The sequence below is a fragment of the Pavona decussata genome, unplaced genomic scaffold (genome assembly GCF_977016875.1).
Source record: "Pavona decussata unplaced genomic scaffold, jaPavDecu1.1 SCAFFOLD_154, whole genome shotgun sequence".
Classification (NCBI taxonomy): Eukaryota; Metazoa; Cnidaria; class Anthozoa; order Scleractinia; family Agariciidae; genus Pavona; species Pavona decussata.
Window position 1 is genome coordinate 1,263,679 of NW_028145566.1, and position 20,766 is coordinate 1,284,444.

The 20,766-nt window shown below is 38.6% G+C and overlaps 3 protein-coding genes, 1 long non-coding RNA gene and 1 pseudogene across 5 annotated transcripts in view; 1 reads left to right on the forward strand and 4 right to left on the reverse strand.

Annotated features, from left to right (window-relative positions):
• Positions 1-20,766, forward strand: part of LOC146466087 (uncharacterized) — a 277,353-nt gene that overhangs the window by 211,172 nt on the left and 45,415 nt on the right. The window lies entirely within an intron of this gene.
• Positions 1-20,766, reverse strand: part of LOC146466095 (uncharacterized) — a 150,696-nt pseudogene that overhangs the window by 104,997 nt on the left and 24,933 nt on the right. The gene's annotated exons all lie outside the window — the stretch shown is intronic.
• The window catches only part of LOC146466097 (uncharacterized), a 166,967-nt gene that overhangs the window by 57,329 nt on the left and 88,872 nt on the right, over positions 1-20,766 (reverse strand). The window lies entirely within an intron of this gene.
• LOC146466101 (uncharacterized) lies at positions 9,197-17,148 on the reverse strand. The gene is made up of 11 exons (XM_085127828.1): positions 16,478-17,148; positions 15,904-16,019; positions 15,053-15,126; positions 14,583-14,854; positions 13,820-13,968; positions 13,621-13,702; positions 13,356-13,540; positions 12,831-12,923; positions 12,093-12,309; positions 11,666-11,752; positions 9,197-11,307 (listed from the first exon to the last, which is right to left on the reverse strand). Exons 3-11 carry the CDS (start codon positions 15,073-15,075, stop codon positions 9,842-9,844), a joined length of 2,574 nt encoding a protein of 857 aa, XP_084983954.1. The 5' UTR covers positions 15,076-15,126; positions 15,904-16,019; positions 16,478-17,148; the 3' UTR covers positions 9,197-9,841.
• Positions 16,473-18,862, reverse strand: LOC146466102 (uncharacterized). Its single transcript, XM_085127869.1, has 3 exons — positions 17,957-18,862; positions 17,536-17,644; positions 16,473-16,582 (listed from the first exon to the last, which is right to left on the reverse strand). Exons 1-3 carry the CDS (start codon positions 18,153-18,155, stop codon positions 16,480-16,482), a joined length of 411 nt encoding a protein of 136 aa, XP_084983995.1. The 5' UTR covers positions 18,156-18,862; the 3' UTR covers positions 16,473-16,479.

Below are 20,766 nucleotides of genomic sequence, written 5' to 3' on the forward strand. Positions count from 1 at the left end.
TATGCAGGTCATGTAATTCATGAGGATATTTCAAATCAACTTCCAATAAATATCCAGTTTTGTTTTCTGCGTCAACTGTTTTCCAATTAATATTTTTTATTTGTTGTTTATTCAACCATTTAAAATTCCCGGTTGGAAGATATTGTGACATAGCCCAACCATAGAGATTGTTTGCATCCAAATACATGAGATATTTACTTGTTTCATTGGGATTCCAATTTTGCATGTATTTGTTGTTGGCTTTACCGTATCTATTGGCTATGTAACTGATTCCTCCACGAAGGCCTTTTTCAACAAATTGATACATATCAATATCCGTAATGAGTTCCAAATTGACTTCAGTCATTTTCAACATTGCATCCCAAGATAATCCCGGAGATGTAAAATAATGACATGGATCCAATCTATACATGACAAGCCAGAGGCCAGACTTTAGGACCTCGACGCCTTTGAAAGACGCGTTCTTCGGATGTCTTTGGCGGATTAAGATCGCCTTTAGGTGCGAGTCTTTTGTTTCGAACTCAGAAGGATATTCTCGCCTGAAGACTACGATACATGTGTTGTAGCTGTCAACATTGTGATTTTTAATTAAATTCTGTCATCGTATGACAAAACCCGAGCCACGCTAAATTGAAATCCTTGTACAACAACCGTACAAATATCAAATTGTCTGAATGAGTGGCCAAGTTCTTACTTTATTGTTTTGCGTATTCAATTCTCCAATCTCGCAGCAACCGTAGGCTTTGGTAACTCGTCCTATAATTCGAAGAAATGCGGCAACATACATTTACGTGACACAACCGTAACTATCGGCTAACTGGGAAAAAGCCTCTCAGTCTTCTCTTCATTATAAGCCGGCTAAGAATGCGTTCGATTGACCTTATTCCGGATCAAGAATAAGCGGAAGAGCCGATAAATTTCTCTTTTTAAGAAATATGGGAGGCCAGTTCTGCAAACTATCGCTCTCCAGTAACTCCTAAAACCAATTTAGCCAACCCCCCTTTTGTGTTTTCTTGTAAGCGTTGTATGTATTACTATTCCGGTCCTATCCCGGAATAGGGTCAATCAAACGCACCCTAAGACTTTTTTTACTACAACAAGCGAAGGAATCCGAATTTATACCGAATTTGAATAACCATACGCCAGAAAACCGTAGTTTCGCATTAATGAGAGAAATCCTTTGTCTCGAAACAAAAGAAGGAGACTGAGGTTTTTTAACGTATTGTTATTCAATTCCAGCGCCACTTATGCAATCGTTTTTTACAGCGCGAAATTTGCATTAATTGGTCAAAATTCTTTACAAATTGATTACACCGACAAATTCACTTTCAATTAATCTCAATGAAGTTTTTAAGTGGTCCTTGTGTAAAAGATTCAAGTGTAGAAATGCTAAATCTTAACTAGTCTAAATTCCGTGAGTGCACATTAATTTTCCTTAACCGGTCAATTCGCCACACTGCAGTTATAAAGTCGATTCTCTACGTTTTAAAATTGAAATATTCTGTAATATTTGAGTTCAATTTACTCCTCATGCAAACACTTTGACACGAAGAAACAGCTATATTCTTCACCCGAACTCACTTTGAGAACGAGAAATAATCACATTTTAGCGGTGTAGCGAAACGACCCGACACCGTTCAAAGAGTGTCAAATTGCGATGTGTTCCAAAATTTCTTCGAGTTTCGGGCGTTTTCCCGGATTAGATGAGAGACACCTTTTGGCAGTACTCTTCAAGGCAGGGTTGTCAAACTTCCCATCTTGTAACACTTTCACGGCTAGCACTCCAAAAGAATAAACGTCGCTAGCGGTCGACTGCATGTCTCCTCGGTGAATTTCAGGCGCTACGTGTGGATACTTCTTCGCTGCATCCTTTATGTTCACTTTTGGCTTCATCAGCTTCGCCTTTGCAATTTTTCTGCTTTTACCAAAGTCAATAACAAAGGCGTTATGGCTGGCACCGTCCAAAACGACACTGTTCCCTTTGAGATCATTGTGCAAATATCCTCTCTTGTACATAAACAACAACACTTCACAAATCTGTCTCAGAATTTCTGTGCATTCGCTAACATCCGCAATAATGCTTGTTGCTGCAGCCTTCGATAGGGTAACACTGCTGCCCTCAACCGCCAGGTGTTGGAGAACTAAATAAAAAGGTGCTTGTAGGGAACATACACCAAATAAATGGGGGATTCCGGGGTGGTCTCCAAGATCCGCTAGTACCGAAGCTTCGTTTAAGACTTCTTGTTTGGCCCTTTCAATCTCCCTCTTTGACGAATCTTTCACTTTGATTTCTTTGACCACCACTTGGTATTGGTTGCGGTATTTGCCTTTAAAGCACTTTCCAAATGTCCCTGAGCCGATTTTTTCAGTCTCGTCAATAACTTATAGCCCTCTGTCTAATTCTTTGAAGCTGTGTGCTGTGCGTGTGATGGTCAACTTGGTGCGATCTTCTCCCTTTGTTTGTTTGCGAACTTTTCTTGGTGTTTCAATTTCCACGTCTCCATCCTTTATCTTTCGTTTCTTGGACAACTCAACTAGCCTTTTCCCTCTCGAGAGATGTTCGACGTTTCCTTTTCGTTTTGTCGCTTTGTCTCCAGGAATCTCTTTAGGAACTTCAAGAGCCTCTTCAGGAACTTGAGGTTTTTCGTCGACCGCCGGCTCTTCAAGCACATGATTTTGCGCCTGTAATCTTTGGCGCTTCCTCTTTTCCCAGTTCTTTCTCTGCTTTCGTTTTTCAGCTTTATCGTGCTTTCTGGACTTAAACGCCTTTCCCGAACTCTTCCTCACAAACTTTTCTTCGTCCCTCTCTTCGCTCACTCCTTCCATGTTGCAGCTATTTTGTCGACTTGTCAAAAGTGAAAACTCTTTGTTTTGTATAGAAAACTCAAGTTACCAAAACACAATAGGTGCCCTGTTATATTACAGTTTAATTAAAATAGCCGATTGATCAAAAGAAAAGACTCTTTGTTTTGTATGGAAAACTCAAGTTACCAAAACACAATGGGTGCTCTTTTTCCACTTCCGATTAGCATTACACACGAACACGAGGGACGCAATCGCTTCCAGGTTGGAAATGGCTTCACGTTTTACTTACGCCCAGGAGTGTTGTTTCTGTTTTAAACGCTTTAAGACGCTACGCGCACTTGAAAAACATAAGGAGACAAAGCACCCAGAGGAAGGCGGCTCAGCTGACCGAATCAGATTTTTTGACAATGAAGAGAATGTTGTTCGTGCACCGGAAATAAAATTTATGGATAGACGATCGCAAGACTACAAGGAGGGATACTTACCGTGGCTAGCAGGATTAACCGAGCAGATCAATGGTTCTTTACATCCTAGTCTACGAGGTCAGTACCGCGTTTACAAGTATATTTCACAAACGTAATGACAAATAACAGAAACGTGTTTAGTTATCGGAGGGAATGCGTGATTCTAAATCCCCACTATAGCAGTGAATAATGTGTCGCTGATAGCTATTGAGACGTTCACATAGTTATGTTCTACATTTAGGTCGCTGGTTCACAATTGTATTGCCACAAGTACCAGAAAGATTCTTCGGGCATTTTGCATCGCAAATGGAATGCAACGTTCACAGTATGAGACAACTTCCCCATAAGAAGCCGCCATTCTATTCAACGTCAACAAGGCGCATTTCCTACCGAGTTTTCAGCCTCGCCCCCTTTGCTGACGCACTGCACGAGCAAAATGTCATCGAGCTCAAAGAGTCAGTGTTGTTCAGTGGCCAAAACGAAGTTGTTGGAATGGAATTCAATAATCCAATGGACGAACTTCAAGCCGCCAAGAACCGTACCTACTGGAGCAATAGCAGCAAACCTCAATCTGACAAGAGGGCGAGTTACAAGGCAAGTTTGGAAGTCAGTGAGGGCGAAGGGCGTCAAACGCGAGAAATCGAGTTAATTTGGTGGCCGAACCTTTTCAAGGCTACAAAGCAAGGGAAATTGGCTATAAGGTTCTTTATCAAGAAAGTGTCCGTATAAACTGACCATTGCTTTTTATGATTTTTATAATATAGATCTGAGTTTTTTTTTTTTTTTTTTGCTCTTCCATGTAAAAATGTTAAATGACCCTTTTGAGTTGCAACTTACTCGATAAAGTAAGTCTTTAAGAGTGTTTATTTTCAAGGCTCGTTCGTTTCAAAGTCGTCCGATTGTGTTGATCCCTTGTACGATTATAGAACGAATTGGACTCCACTCAGTCCTATTACTCACTGATCATAACCACCACAATTTGCGAAAAACAAAAGGCCAGTTTGAAAAATAGCTTAACAGCAATTTTTAAAGTTAGAAATTCCTCATAGGTTTATGCTACATTTTATAAAAACAAAAGTCAACTGAAAAATACTAATTTTGGATAGTGACTAAACAACAAAAAACAAAAAGACTCTCGTCACCTCAGGGTATGGGCGCGCCGCCTGTAAACCCTGAAGGAGAGGATAGCCTGACAAATTGGCCTAGGTTTGTGCTACATTTTATAAACACAAAAGTCAACTGAAAAATACTAATTTTGGATAATGACTAAACAAAAAACAAAAAGACTCTCATCACCTCAGGGTATGGGCGCGCCGCCTGTAAACCCTGAACGAGAGGATAGCCTGACAAATTGGCCTAGGTTTGTGCTACATTTTATAAACACAAAAGTCAACTGAAAAATACTAATTTTGGATAGTGACTAAACAACAAAAAACAAAGACTCTCGTCACCTCAGGGTATGGGCGCGCCGCCTGTAAACCCTGAAGGAGAGGATAGCCTGACAAATTGGCCTAGGTTTGTGCTACATTTTATAAAAACAAAAGTCAACTGAAAAATACTAATTTTGGATAGTGACTAAACAACAAAAAACAAAGACTCTCGTCACCTCAGGGTATGGGCGCGCCGCCTGTAAACCCTAAAGGAGACGATAGCCTGACAAATTGGCCTAGGTTTATGCTACATTTTATAAAAACAAAAGTCAACTGAAAAATACTAATTTTGGATAGTGACTAAACAACAAAAAACAAAGACTCTCGTCACCTCAGGGTATGGGCGCGCCGCCTGTAAACCCTGAAGGAGACAATAGCCTGACAAATTGGCCTAGGTTTATGCTACATTTTATAAAAACAAAAGTCAACTGAAAAATACTAATTTTGGATAGTGACTAAACAACAAAAAACAAAAAGACTCTCGTCACCTCAGGGTATGGGCGCGCCGCCTGTAAACCCTGAACGAGAGGATAGCCTGACAAATTGGCCTAGGTTTGTGCTACATTTTATAAAAACAAAAGTCAACTGAAAAATACTAATTTTGGATAGTGACTAAACAACAAAAAACAAAGACTCTCGTCACCTCAGGGTATGGGCGCGCCGCCTGTAAACCCTGAAGGAGAGGATAGCCTGACAAATTGGCCTAGGTTTGTGCTACATTTTATAAAAACAAAAGTCAACTGAAAAATACTAATTTTGGATAGTGACTAAACAACAAAAAACAAAGACTCTCGTCACCTCAGGGTATGGGCGCGCCGCCTGTAAACCCTAAAGGAGACGATAGCCTGACAAATTGGCCTAGGTTTATGCTACATTTTATAAAAAAAAAAGTCAACTGAAAAATACTAATTTTGGATAGTGACTTAACAACAAAAAACAAAGACTCTCGTCACCTCAGGGTATGGGCGCGCCGCCTGTAAACCCTGAAGGAGACGATAGCCTGACAAATTGGCCTAGGTTTGTTATCTTGACAATAACGATAGCTATACGTTTTTAGCCTCACAGTCGACCTCTTGCTATTTAAAAAATTCCACCAACAATTAACTGCTGTCTTTTAAACAGCAGTGATCCATAAGTATTTTTAGCATTTGCATAAGGGTGTAGTCTGTAATTTTGTTGTCACCAACAAACCCCACCAATGGAGTGAAAATAAAGTTTTGTATTGTATTCTTTTTTGAAAAAGTCTGGCTTTTTTTCATGTACTTGGCTTACCCTAAATAAAATGCCTAAATAAAAGGTGCATTAGGTAAACCTGGTGCACGAAATCAGAATAATTGTACATGTTTGTAAGGTTGGATCACACAGAACCCCCTGTTAGATTAAAGGCTGTACTTAGTCTGGTCTCTCCCCCTTAAACAATCCGAAGGAAATACCTTCACTAGGGACCAAAGCCCCAGGGAGCATGGTTCTTGGGGCAGTTGAGACACTCAAACTTCACCACCACGTCAAGCTGACAGCCCTAGGTGAAGGAAAAAAAAAAAAAAACAAAACGAAAAGGCTCTCATCACCTCAGGGTTTGGGCGCGCCACCTGTAAACCCGGAAGGAGAGGATAGCCTGACAAATTGGCCTAGGTTTGTGCTACATTTTATAAACACAAAAGTAAACGGAAAAATACTAATTTTGGAAAGTGACTAAACAACAAAAAACAAAAAGACTCTCGTCACCTCAGGGTATGGGCGCGCCGCCTGTAAACCCTAAAGGAGACGATAGCCTGACAAATTGGCCTAGGTTTGTGCTACATTTCATAAACACAAAAGTCAACTGAAAAATACTAATTTTGGATAGTGACTAAACAACAAAAACAAAGACTCTCGTCACCTCAGGGTATGGGCGCGCCGCCTGTAAACCCTGAAGGAGACGATAGCCTGACAAATTGGCCTAGGTTTATGCTACATTTTATAAAAACAAAAGTCAACTGAAAAATACTAATTTTGGATAGTGACTAAACAACAAAAAACAAAGACTCTCGTCACCTCAGGGTATGGGCGCGCCGCCTGTAAACCCTCAAGGAGACGATAGCCTGACAAATTGGCCTAGGTTTATGCTACATTTTATAAAAACAAAAGTCAACTGAAAAATACTAATTTTGGATAGTGACTAAACAACAAAAAACAAAGACTCTCGTCACCTCAGGGTATGGGCGCGCCGCCTGTAAACCCTGAAGGAGACGATAGCCTGACAAATTGGCCTAGGTTTATGCTACATTTTATAAAAACAAAAGTCAACTGAAAAATACTAATTTTGGATAGTGACTTAACAACAAAAAACAAAGACTCTCGTCACCTCAGGGTATGGGCGCGCCGCCTGTAAACCCTGAAGGAGACGATAGCCTGACAAATTGGCCTAGGTTTGTTATCTTGACAATAACGATAGCTATACGTTTTTAGCCTTACAGTCGACCTCTTGTTATTTAAAAAATTCCACCAACAATTAACTGCTGTCTTTTAAACAGCAGTGATCCATAAGTATTTTTAGCATTTGCATAAGGGTGTAGTCTGTAATTTTGTTGTCACCAAAAAACCCCACCAATGGAGTGAAAATAAAGTTTTGTATTGTATTCTTTTTTGAAAAAGTCTGGCTTTTTTTCATGTACTTGGCTTACCCTAAATAAAATGCCTAAATAAAAGGTGCATTAGGTAAACCTGGTGCACGAAATCAGAATAATTGTACATGTTTGTAAGGTTGGATCACACAGAACCCCCTGTTAGATTAAAGGCTGTACTTAGTCTGGTCTCTCCCCCTTAAACAATCCGAAGGAAATACCTTCACTAGGGACCAAAGCCCCAGGGAGCATGGTTCTTGGGGCAGTTGAGACACTCAAACTTCACCACCACGTCAAGCTGACAGCCCTAGGTGAAGTAAAAAAAAAAAAAAAAAAACGAAAAGGCTCTCATCACCTCAGGGTTTGGGCGCGCCACCTGTAAACCCGGAAGGAGAGGATAGCCTGACAAATTGGCCTAGGTTTGTGCTACATTTTATAAACACAAAAGTAAACGGAAAAATACTAATTTTGGATAGTGACTAAACAACAAAAAACAAAAAGACTCTCGTCACCTCAGGGTATGGGCGCGCCGCCTGTAAACCCTAAAGGAGACGATAGCCTGACAAATTGGCCTAGGTTTGTGCTACATTTCATAAACACAAAAGTCAACTGAAAAATACTAATTTTGGATAGTGACTAAACAACAAAAACAAAGACTCTCGTCACCTCAGGGTATGGGCGCGCCGCCTGTAAACCCTGAAGGAGACGATAGCCTGACAAATTGGCCTAGGTTTATGCTACATTTTATAAAAACAAAAGTCAACTGAAAAATACTAATTTTGGATAGTGACTTAACAACAAAAAACAAAGACTCTCGTCACCTCAGGGTATGGGCGCGGCGCCTGTAAACCCTGAAGGAGACGATAGCCTGACAAATTGGCCTAGGTTTGTTATCTTGACAATAACGATAGCTATACGTTTTTAGCCTCACAGTCGACCTCTTGTTATTTAAAAAATTCCACCAACAATTAACTGCTGTCTTCTAAACAGCAGTGATCCATAAGTATTTTTAGCATTTGCATAAGCGTGTAGTCTGTAATTTTGTTGTCACCAAAAAACCCCACCAATGGAGTGAAAATAAAGTTTTGTATTGTATTCTTTTTTGAAAAAGTCTGGCTTTTTTTCATGTACTTGGCTTACCCTAAATAAAATGCCTAAATAAAAGGTGCATTAGGTAAACCTGGTGCACGAAATCAGAATAATTGTACATGTTGGTAAGGTTGGATCACACAGAACCCCCTGTTAGATTAAAGGCTGTACTTAGTCTGGTCTCTCCCCCTTGAACAATCCGAAGGAAATACCTTCACTAGGGACCAAAGCCCCAGGGAGCATGGTCCTTGGGGCAGTTGAGACACTCAAGCTTCACCACCACGTCAAGGTGACAGCCCTAGGTGAAGGGAAAAAAAAACAAAACAAAAACAAAAAGGCTCTCATCACCTCAGGGTTTGGGCGCGCCACCTGTAAACCCAGAAGGAGAGGATAGCCTGACAAATTGGCCTAGGTTTATGATACATTATTTTTATTAAAACAAAAGTCAACTGAAAAATACTAATTTTGGATAATGATTTAACAACAAAAAAAAAAAAAGACTCTCGTTTCCTCAGGGTTCGGGCGCGCCGCCTGTAAACCCTGAAGGAGACGATAGCCTGACAAATTGGCCTAGGTTTATGCTACATTTTATAAAAACAAAAGTCAACTGAAAAATACTAATTTTGGATAATGACTAAACAAAAAACAAAAAGGCTCTCGTCACCTCAGGGTTTGGGCGCGCCACCTGTAAACCCTAAAGGAGACGATAGCCTGACAAATTGGCCTAGGTTTATGATACATTATTTTTATTAAAACAAAAGTCAACTGAAAAATACTAATTTTGGATAATGATTAAACAACAAAAAAAAAAAGACTCTCGTCTCCTCAGGGTTCGGGCGCGCCGCCTGTAAACCCTGAAGGAGACGATAGCCTGACAAATTGGCCTAGGTTTATGCTACATTTTATAAAAACAAAAGTCAACTGAAAAATACTAATTTTGGATAATGACTAAACAAAAAACAAATAGGCTCTCGTCACCTCAGGGTTTGGGCGCGCCGCCTGTAAACCCTAAAGGAGACGATAGCCTGACAAATTGGCCTAGGTTTATGCTACACTTTATAAAAACAAAAGTCAACTGAAAAATACTAATTTTGGATAATGACTAAACAACAAAAAACAAAAAGACTCTCGTCTCCTCAGGGTTCGGGCGCGCCACCTGTAAACCCTGAAGGAGACGATAGCCTGACAAATTGGCCTAGGTTTGTGCTACATTTTATAAAAACAAAAGTCAACTGAAAAATACTAATTTTGGATAGTGACTAAACAACAAAAAACAAAAAGGCTCTCGTCACCTCAGGGTATGGGCGCGCCGCCTGTAAACCCTGAAGGAGACGATAGCCTGACAAATTGGCTTAGGTTTATGATACGTTTTATGAAAACAATAGTCAACTGAAAAATACTAATTTGGATAATGAGATTGATATAGGGATCACTATTTCTGCAGTGAGAGTTACTTCCATTGAACAAATTGATATAATAGCCTTTGACGGTGGTCTGTCATGTCCTTGAAAAACCAGTTAAAATGTGGAATTGTGGCCTGACCAACATTCAGAAAATCCTTGGCTGCAAGAATGACACCCATGCCACAGCTTTCACAACCTTCTCCATGCAAAGGTTGGACAGGCATACCAAACCGTTGAATGGGAAGGGAAATGTTCCATGATGGTGGCAGAGGTGGTGAGGATTGTTTGGACATTGTCAAATTAATGACCTCCACCAAATTCTGAATAATATCACAGATATTCAAAGGTGGATTGACTTTGAGCCCATCATCAAAAAAGGCTTCACATGACAACATGTTAAGGCAAAGAAGACCCCAGTGGTTATTGTTGATGTGTATTGGAGTCATTAGCCACTGGAGCTGGTTCAGTTCTCTGCCAGAAATGTAGGCCACCACTTTAGAATGAAGTTTGCTTCCACTGACAGCCCACGTCTGAGTAAAAGAGGGCAGATAGATACATTGTGCACCATTAGCCTGTGCCTCTGGACAGTACTTTAAACAAGCACCATCAATAATGAAGCCTGTTAGGTACCTCTCAGCAACAAGTGATGACAGATCATTGGCATCAACTATAATGTTTCCAAAGCGGAGAATTTCTTGTTGTGGTTTGGAATCAGAGAGGAAGCTTGCAACCTCTTGAATTTGACCGTCTGTTAAGACACGGGTGTTCAAAAGCCATTGTTTTTCTTGAATTACTTTACGTTTGACATCTGCACCTATGACAGCCTTTCTCCAAATTTCTAGTGAGTGCTGGTCAAACACACCCAGATTGCCAAGTTGTACTGCAACATCAGAATCTTGATCATCCTCTAAATTATTTGCTTGAGACAGAAGTTCCTGGCACTTTCTGACTGTAGCTTCACAAGGTCTAACCCCAACCACTAAGGGATTGGTTAGACGTGTGCCACCAACAATAAGCTTAATGTCGTCATCTTTAATCTGGACAACTGGTGGAAAATTTAGCATTGCAAGCTGACCTCTGGTTGTATTTCCATTGACACATACTCTTAAATCTGTGCAGTGAGAGGGGATCACTGCAGTAGATGAAGATGGTGTTTTGGTGGAGGTGGTAATAGGCATTTGTGGGATATTAAGATCACCTTTAAGAGTACTTGCTGACTTGGGAGAGAGGGAAGGTGTGAGGATAGGTGTCTCTGAGAATCCAGACTGGGTAGAGGGACACAGTGATTTTAAGGCACTCTCCCACAAAGCATGATCACAGTTATAAGATGGGATGCTTTCTGGTGAGATAACAACTGACTGCTTTCCCTTATCCCACTCATATGCAAGGTAATCTTCACCAAAGGTCATTGAGAACAAGTTGTTCACTGCAACAATCCATTTCTTATCATCCAGTGACCACACCAATTCCTTATTCTGAGGCCAACCACATCCCCTGAAGTGGAATGGCTTTCCTATAGTGGAAAAGAGAAACAAACAATTGCTATGGCTGATTTTGTTAAATTTATTCAACTTACGAATTCTCCTGTTAAACCTACCCCACCTGTCAAAATTACATATGCAACAAGATCCCCCTCCCTAATAAGTTCTCTCTATTTCAGAAAGCTCTGTTTCCTGCAACTTTACCTTCCAAAAAGAAAAAAACGTAAAGGACATACTGTATAACATCTGCTGTTTTACAATGTGTCAAAGTTTGTCCATGAGTAAGCTCTCAAATCAGGGCCTCAGAGGTTTAGCTTAGCTTAGTGAGCAGTTAGCAACCTTAATTAATGTGATCGAATAAATATTGTGTTCGTTAAAAATCATACATACCATTTTCAATACTGTCCGCCGCCAGTAGGAAGCACAACCTCATGAAAAGCAGTTTTTCCGCAAAAAAATGCCTCAGCATCTGACCAACTAAAAAATATTACATAAGAACATAAGCATGTGAGTTCTGGTACAATGAAAAATTAACATCTTCAGGACTATGCAAGAATGTGAAAGACAGTGTTTCAAATGTGGATCATCTTCATACAGTAATTACACCAAACTCTTTTTATTGTGGACAAACTCGGGACCACGAGTGCCCTTAAAAGAAAGAGCCGTTATAGTGGGAATTTATTTCAGTCAAACGTCTTCAATTAATTATTGCTGGGGATTTAGCTGATGTCCGGGGTGTCCGTAATTGCGAGGTGTCAGGAAGGTAAGAGTTGAATGTATCTGTATCTATTCATGTTCCAGTGGAATGAACACTTACTTGAAGATCCACTTCCATGCCTATCATGAGAGGTAGACCTGGAGTACAGCAGTCTTTGAAGACTGTGTGTAGCCTCAAAACCTTGATTAGAATACTCCTTCAGACTGAGAAAATTCCTCATCAGCATGGGCACATGTTCAATGGTCAGGTGTCCATAATCTCCAGTTCCCAGTTTACTTCCAAACATTTCTCTGAGAAGGAATCCCCACTCTTTGCACTGAAAGTAAAGACAAGCTAACATATTAGCACTGATATTTAATTTAGAGCTTATTTTGCAATAAATAATAATTTATGAAGTAATGACCCAATTAAATATAAGTACAGTAAATGATGTAACTGACATTTTTTAACTCGGAAAATTTGGCTATGTTCATTGCACATTTCCAACATGTAAAACACAAGTCTTTAATTGAAAATCTCTTGTATTAGATACAGCTATATGATCAAGTGACTACTAGGCTATATAATAACTCACATCATGAACAAATGCTTTTCATTTGTAGACATCAAGCTCAGAAAGTTGTAAGGTCTAGTTTACTATTGAGCATGTTTAATTACTGTCATAGCCTGAATTTTCCTCGGTTTAAAACTGTTTAAACAAGCTTGATTTTTAATTTTTCTTTGTCTTAAATTCATTATCCTAAGTTGGATCCTATCCTAGGGCTTTAAAACCTCCTCCACTAATTTCCACAGTTTTCACTAAACTAAAATAATATTGCAAGTATGGTCACTAATTACCTGTATGTCAAAAATATCAATTAAGTGCTGCTGATCTTCCTTATAGACACCGTTCCTCATAATTTCTGCAATGTCTTTCCAGGCAGTGAACACCTAAGAGGGAAGTTAACGCCATAAGGGATCAACTAAGGGGTGAATGATTATATGCTGACACTGCAAATACTAGTAAAGTTCTGCATTGAGTGTTCAAACTAAAATTATTGATAAAAAATATTTTATCGAAAAGTTAAACGCTAAAAGATTCTTTAAAAACATTTTAAAAACTCTAAAAAGCAGACGACGTTTCGGCGTTACTCTCCGTCATTATCGAGTCAAAATCACCTGCACATTTACTATGCGGCTTGTGGCTGTCCCAAACCACATACATGTATCAGAATTAACAAGGAAGACCCGATTGGAGCAGTGGTTATTTTTTTACCCTCAGGTACACCCATAAAGCCTTAAAATGGCATACAAACACTTAACTCTAATAGTATGGTGTCTACATTGTAGACAAGTCAAGAGAAGAATGTTACACTGTATTACCTTCAAGAAAAAATCAAACACTACTTCTGCTGTATAGTCTGCTAACTGGTCATCCTTGACCATTCTGGCCTTTTTTACCCTTTTTGGGATACAGTTGGGCGCTGAAAGCTCCATGAACTTTTTCTCCATCTCTTCTAGTTTGCGTTGCCAACCATCAAGCTTCCACTGAATTTCCTTTCCCACCTCTAGAATAAATACAAGCATTTTGGTCTTAATAAATTGAAGGAAAAATGACCCCGCATTATTTTTTTTTATTAACACATACCTGAACCTAGAAGGCTAATTTCCACCTGTCTGGTACCAAAGTCTCTTGTAAACTTATTAGTCGAAATGATATCTTCAAAGTACTAAAAAAAAAAATCAAAGTAAAAATGAATTACTTAAATTTGCAAAAGTCATATTTATGAGTTGAGAATTGTTAAATTCAAGCTGTAAAATAATAGTATTATTTGCATAGCAGATACCTTAATTCGTTCACTGCAGAAGGTCACCTTGTTAAGCAATGCCAGCTTGGCAACTTCAGGATCGTGGTAAAACGCCTTAAGCTTTTCATGTGGCAAGGAGTTTCTGACAATTGACTCAATGTTTGCCAAGAATTCCCTTTCAGTGTTACCTTTCAAGAGTATAAAATTGGCAGGGTTTAAAACATTAACATCCAATATTTTGGTTCAACTTAGAAACCAGTGATCATGGTGCCATGTTGGTACTGGTTAATTCCATTTATGGATACACGCAAATCATTTTTACGTTATGATGATGAGCAAACATCACAGGACATAATTATGAATCGGAGCAAGCCATCACTGCATGGTCGATTTTTAAATATCAAAATTATTTTTCACACTCAAGAAATGTGTATAACAGAATGTTTATTAAAAAATAGAAATTATATTATGTACATACACGTAGAAGCAGATTTATCATTTTATCATCTGCACATAATTACAACTGAATTCTCTTGGCCCCAAAACTGTGTTTGTAGCTCTTTTTTTTCTCTAAATACCCTATTTATGACTGTTCAATGGCTGTATTAACAGACTAGGTTTCCACTGTGTTAATGGTTGATATCATAAGCTAATAGTTAGGCAGCAGACATAACTGTTTATTTAATGCTGGGGTTAACCCTGCAATTGGGCTAGCATTCCATTCCAGGGGGAGGTTTGAATGCAGAATTTGCCTTTTAAACGTGTTTTGATGATAACATTTTTCAGGTTAGGGTGTACTTACCAGAAAATGAGGCAGCCTTGATGTTGTGCTTTTCCACAGCAGTCTCCTGGCCTTCCTTTAACTTCACAGTTATCCGACTATTGAAGTTCTCAGGCCCATACTGTGACAACTCCTCATTACATTCTGGGAGAGAACCCACTCTATAAGCAAATAATCCTAATGACGAGAGAAGCTGCTCTGTGTTGCGAAGCTCACAGTGGAGAGCACACAGATTTACGGAGGACAAATCTTCCTCCAAAAGGAATGTAAGGTCATCCCGGATACCCCTGAAACTAAAGCAGACCATATAAAATTGTTTGTTACAGCAAATGAGCTGGTAAAAAGGGAAGGGTGTAACCTACAAATATACATGCACAGTTCATAGTTTTTAATTTTGTCAGCTTTGCCATATAATCAAATCACATGGAAGACCTTTTGATGTAAAAAAAAAAAAAAAAACAAGAAAGAATAAATAGTGAAGTTGTATTTACCTTCCAATGTTGACCTTAGACATACTAAAATGCTCCAGGCAAACAGAATGTGAACCAAGATCACATGAACAACCCTAAAGGGAAAATTGTCACAATATTTACCTACACTGTATTTTACAGTTGGATTTACTGGTAAATGTGCAAGCAGTTGTTACACTTTACCATATGAGAAACTACAAAATAGTTTTCACTGGAACCCAACATGTTTCATGTGTGATACAATATTAGTTGACAAGCAGAGACAATGATGTCACTCTGAAGTCATCTATCAATTAACTATTTATAATAAAATAAATAAATAAATAAATAAATAAGTAAACATACATACAAACAGTACCGCCTGAGTCCACATATACATCAGCCGTGCAGGTTTCCCAGGTGGATGCGAAGGCAGTGTATGCATTTTGCCCTTGCGTCCACCTCAAAAGGAGCAAACAAGCAGGAGATGAAACTGAGATGAAACCAATGTGCATATTTTTTCAGGCGCCACTGAACAAACGTAAAGTTATCATTTTGATGTAACGCTCAGATGGGCTTATTGGAGAGAGCATAAATCCAAAAAAAAAAAAACAAATACTGCAAATTAAACATAAACTATTCAAAATTCCAAAAGGTAGAAAGCTGGCCAGTTGGCCATTTACATAACACAGTCAAGGAGTAGAACTTGAAACAAATCCAGCTGGTGGTTGGATGGAAGATATGAAAATCCAGATTTCAAATCCAGCACTTTACAAGTACACGGCCTTCCTGACGTAACATTTTCATCACTTTGTGTATATCGTACAACTAACAACTACCATAACGCAAACAATGTTAAAACCCAAACCTTTTAAGTTAAATAATCTACTTACCCTTATGGCATTGCATATAAAGCAGAACTCAACATCAATGCCTTGCTTGCCAAGTTTAAACTTGTCATCATTGTCCTTGACAAGCAGCAGGTACAATGCCTTTAAGTCCAGTATAACTGCAAAAAACAATTATTAATATAACAATCTTACATGTAAGTAAATTGTTATTAATGAATTACTGCTGTTCTTTATTTAGTTTCACTCATCAAACATTGTAGACTGTTAATAATAATCAGCAGTAAAAAAGTTAAAGTCGTCTATCAGGCAAAGTGGCAAAATGGTAAACACCTAGATGATCTGGATTTCTGTACCATGAAACCTGAAGGGGTATTCAGCTACTATCCCCCCCCCCCCCCTCCTCTATGAGGTGCTATTCCTTTGCAGGGTTTCCCCAGGATTAAAATTGCCAATACCAGAGCTAGAGCTGACAAACTAATAAAGTTTGATATAGCAGTCCAGCTAAGTATCCAACCACAGCGACTCCCAATATAAATTATAACCAGACACATAAGCATGCAGATACAGTTAAGAAAACAATAACAACAACACTTTTTGACTAATTTCAATCTCCTACCTTTAAACGTCACAGTGTAGGTCTGTCCATCCACGATAATTCCATTTTTTTTTCAGTTTGTCCTTTTGCTTGTTCACATTGGTAATTAGCTTTTTCAAGCTTTCCCTTGAGACAGAAACACATTTTGTTCATATTAGGAAAGGTTGCCCACAGACCTACATTATATTATAAATATTTAAGTCCTAAGTGTCCTTAGGAGAACATCTAAGGACAGTGGCTACAGTGTATATTTATCCATAACTGACAGTAATGTCAGCTACAATCATGGATTTTGTGAGTTTCTTAGTAATGTTTAGCATTTAATTGGGATAACAAGATATTACAGTGTAACTTAACACTTTGATTTATTATGCTACCCTGAGTCTTCTTCAAGGAAATGGTCAACAAGGTGCTGCAAACCGGTGACTACAAGGAGACTACATTGTATAATAGTGCATGGTATTCTCTAAGAGACTGTACTAGTCAAGAGCGGTTATAAGGAGAGCTTTGACTGTAGCACCCTTTGGTCACCTTTGGGCGCAGTCAAGTTGACAGCCACACATAGAAAATGGTGGTGAATTAGTTTCAGCTTATAGAGACTTTTTTCCTGTTGACAACAATGCTTATAATCATGGTCTATTAGTGATTAGTATAAAATAACTACTAGTGTTCTATTACGAACGCCATTTTCTAATTGGCTACGCTACTCGCTATCTATTCTGTGATAGATAGCGAGTAGTGGTTTTCAACAAAATGGCGGCCTCTTCGTCACGCTTTCGAAGTGTCTGCGAAAAAGGATATAATAAATTTACTTGTTTAGTTTTGAACGACTAGCAGATTTATACTGAAACAAAAATTATTAGATTATTTGTTCTAATTTCTATGCATGATAGCTGATTGGGGCTGCTCCCTCATCAGCTATCACACAATAGAAAACTCAAGCTCATAATCTACAGTGTAATTGTTAATAGAGAAAAATAGAAGAACACATCAGAATTTGCAGGTTTCAAATAGAACTAGTTGAGTGTCTAATAATTGTAAGAGTTAGAATATATTGTAAATAAGAGAAAAATACTGACCTGTCTTCTTTACAATTAGCAATCGCTAATGGGCACACTGATTTGGAACTTTCATTTGAAAGAAATGGTGTTTCCTTTGGAACTACACCAACTAAAACCTGATTTCGACCTGAAAATTTAAGCAAAATGGGATTTTATTCAAGTGAGTATGCAAGCTACCTCAAAGGCTATGTGCATTTTAAAATATCATCCACTCATTTTCTTTTCTTTTTAGCATTAGTTAGAGGAACAATAAATCTACAACATCCGCTTAATCAAATCAACCATAAAATATACAAGCTCAAGAAAAAAATTTAGAAAATATTGCAAACCTTCAAAACAATATTTTCAAACTTAATGTTAGTTTCACATTGGGCATGCAAAATCCATGACTGAGTTCTTTCTAAAAAAAAGGTACACAAGAAAACAAGAATATTCTTACCAACAAATGGTCTTCCATCTAGTTTTAAGCTCAACTGAATTTCATTATTCACCTTGCCATGCAGCCTGAGTTCTCTGACCAGCCATTGAACAACTGGTTCAAGAGCAACTTGAAAGCCAGGAATATCTGGGTCTTGGATTGGTTTTATCTCCATCAGTTTCTGCACATTTTCAAACACCATGGCTCTAAGTGCCTTCATGCTATTTTTGGTAAGCAGGATGGGTGTGTCACATGATTTCTATATGTAAAAGCAAAAAACAAACTTAACATAGTGATTAAAGGGATACTCTAGACCCCAAAACAACGTTCTTTTCAAAAGATAGCATTTGGATTATAATAAAGGGCAAACAGCACAAAAAGTGTAAAAGAAGAAAGAAAAAGGCCGAAAATTGCCTAAGAAAAGCAACATTTTCCCCCTTTTAAAGACTGGACGTAAAAATTGTCTGCAGTATAGCATGTAATCGATGACGTAGAATAAAGAACCTCTTTTGTTTACAACACTAAACACGACATGGATTATGGGGATTAGCGCCGTTCTTTTGCTTGTTTTTCTTTTGAACAAAATAGTACAATCAAAATTGCCAACAGAGCTACGTTAGCAGAGCTATGAGGGTGCTCTGTCGTATGTGTTTAGCCGTGCAACACTGAAGTAGAAAAAAATAAAAATTAATTGTACTGCAGATTATTTCCTCCACTCAAGCAAAATCCAAATAAGTTACAGAATAGCTTTGGAAAAGGAAATAAACTTTTGTTGTTGTTGTTGTTTACAATGACTGATAAATTAATTAACATGATCATGAACTAAAACAAATTAAATTAAATTAAATAAAATAAAAAACAAATTAAAGTTTTAAAAATTAAAGGATAAGCGACTTACCCCACTTTTTCCAAGTTTGGTTCTATTCATAAGAGCCGTCCTCTGTAAATATCGACTATCGTCGTTTGGACGAGAAAAAATGAAATCCCTCAAACTTTCTCAGAAGAATGGTCTATATAAGTGATTCACATAAATATAACTTTCAGCTCAGTTCGATTCGTATTTTAGCTGTAGTGCGACCATCTTGGTTTTACCGCTCTGAGAGGGCTTTCAGCGGCCATTTTAGGCCACACTTTTAAGAATTTGCCTTACGAAGAAAGCGTTACAAATCCGAACAAAATCTCATTATTCGAAACAAGCAAATGTTTGTTGTTGTGTTGAGAAGCTTTTTTGGGAATTTGATCGAAATCTGATTTTTTTACAAAATTTTTAATTTCTTCCTTATTGAACTACTCTTCAAGTGCCAAAAAAATGGCCGAGTTTAAAGGAAAATATCGCTAAAGATACATCAGTTTGCATCCTAAAACAGCATCCCGGTTAAAGAGCAATGTCTCATCTGTACGAATATGCAATAAAATTTTTGGGCAGTTAAAAAGAGAAAATTATAGAAGAAGAAGTTTTAACTGTGCTTTTGTCAACAAACACCGCCTTCGTAATTAGCATAACAACATGAAAATAACGATTTACGAAGAAAATAACGATAAATTCCACTTACCTCGTGAAATATCGAGAACTGGATATTTCAAAATATATCAAATTATAGTTTCAGTCGGATACAGCCGCATTTTCGATGATTTGTTGTGCGAAATCACTGTAATACACTGCCGCCCGTAAACGCGGCACTGAGTTGAATTCTTCAAAGTCCTTCAGGACAACCATCAGCCGAAAAAATTGCCTTTCGCCCCATAAGCTGCCGTGTGCAAGGTGTCAAATATTTCTTTGTTATCCTTAATGACCAAAAATTCTTTCAGCAACCATTTAAATCCTGCTTTGAACTGGAGATTCTCGTCAAGAAATCGGTTATGTTCCGTTGACCTTCCGCCGTGATCACAATGAGATTGCGTTACAGAAACGCGCGCACATCCAGACGGGCTGGGGTGGGGGTGGGGAGGAAATAAAAATGGAACAGCTCCTAAATTAAAAAAAAAAGGGGGGGGGGGGTCCATTCAAGATTACTGTCAAAGCTATTTTATGCATTTCGGGTACTAAATAGGAAACTAATGTCCCGGCTTACATAGAATTCCAATAAAAAGCGACTTACTTACTTGTTTATTTTTTTTTTTGCCTGTTTGTGTTTTGGAACGTTGTCATAGCGTTTACCATTACGAGGACTTGGAGCCAGAAAAACTACTAAATCTGAACATCGTTGGAAATGCTATCAAATGTTACGAAGGGCAACCGACTGACAAATAGGGCACAACAGCTGTGCTATCATCTCGCTTAATGTCTCATCATAACCTGAACACACCGTATTGACGCTTTCCATCACAGTTTCCACTTTTTTCCGGATCTTCCTTTTCTTGGTTAGTGGGGCAAGGCAAGAGCATTCTATATCTGACACTAATGATATAGAACCATCTGGAGACGATGAAGATGACGCAGGTGAACTCAAAGTTGACGAATTACTCGAGATGCAAGGAGTAGAACATTTTGGCGGGCTTTCATCGGCTTTCGGCGGGCTTTTCAGAGAGCGATTCGAGAGATCTACAGAGGAAGGTTCAGGCTTGAAATCAACTGCAGCCAGATCATCCATAGCATTGATGCATCTTTCGTTACCTCTCAGAGTAGAGTCAAGAATAGAACTCTGAAATTCGCGATCGTAGGCTCGAAACAACAATTCTGCTCTGTTTAGTCCCCTTCTCAAATGTTGGAAGAACTCAGATTTAAAAAACTCATCTTCGGCAGGGTTTTTCCGGCGTAGATTTCCAGCGAGTACAGCGAAAGTAGTACCAGCAAACAGGGTTTCAGCAGCTTTGGCTCCCTTGTTAAACCA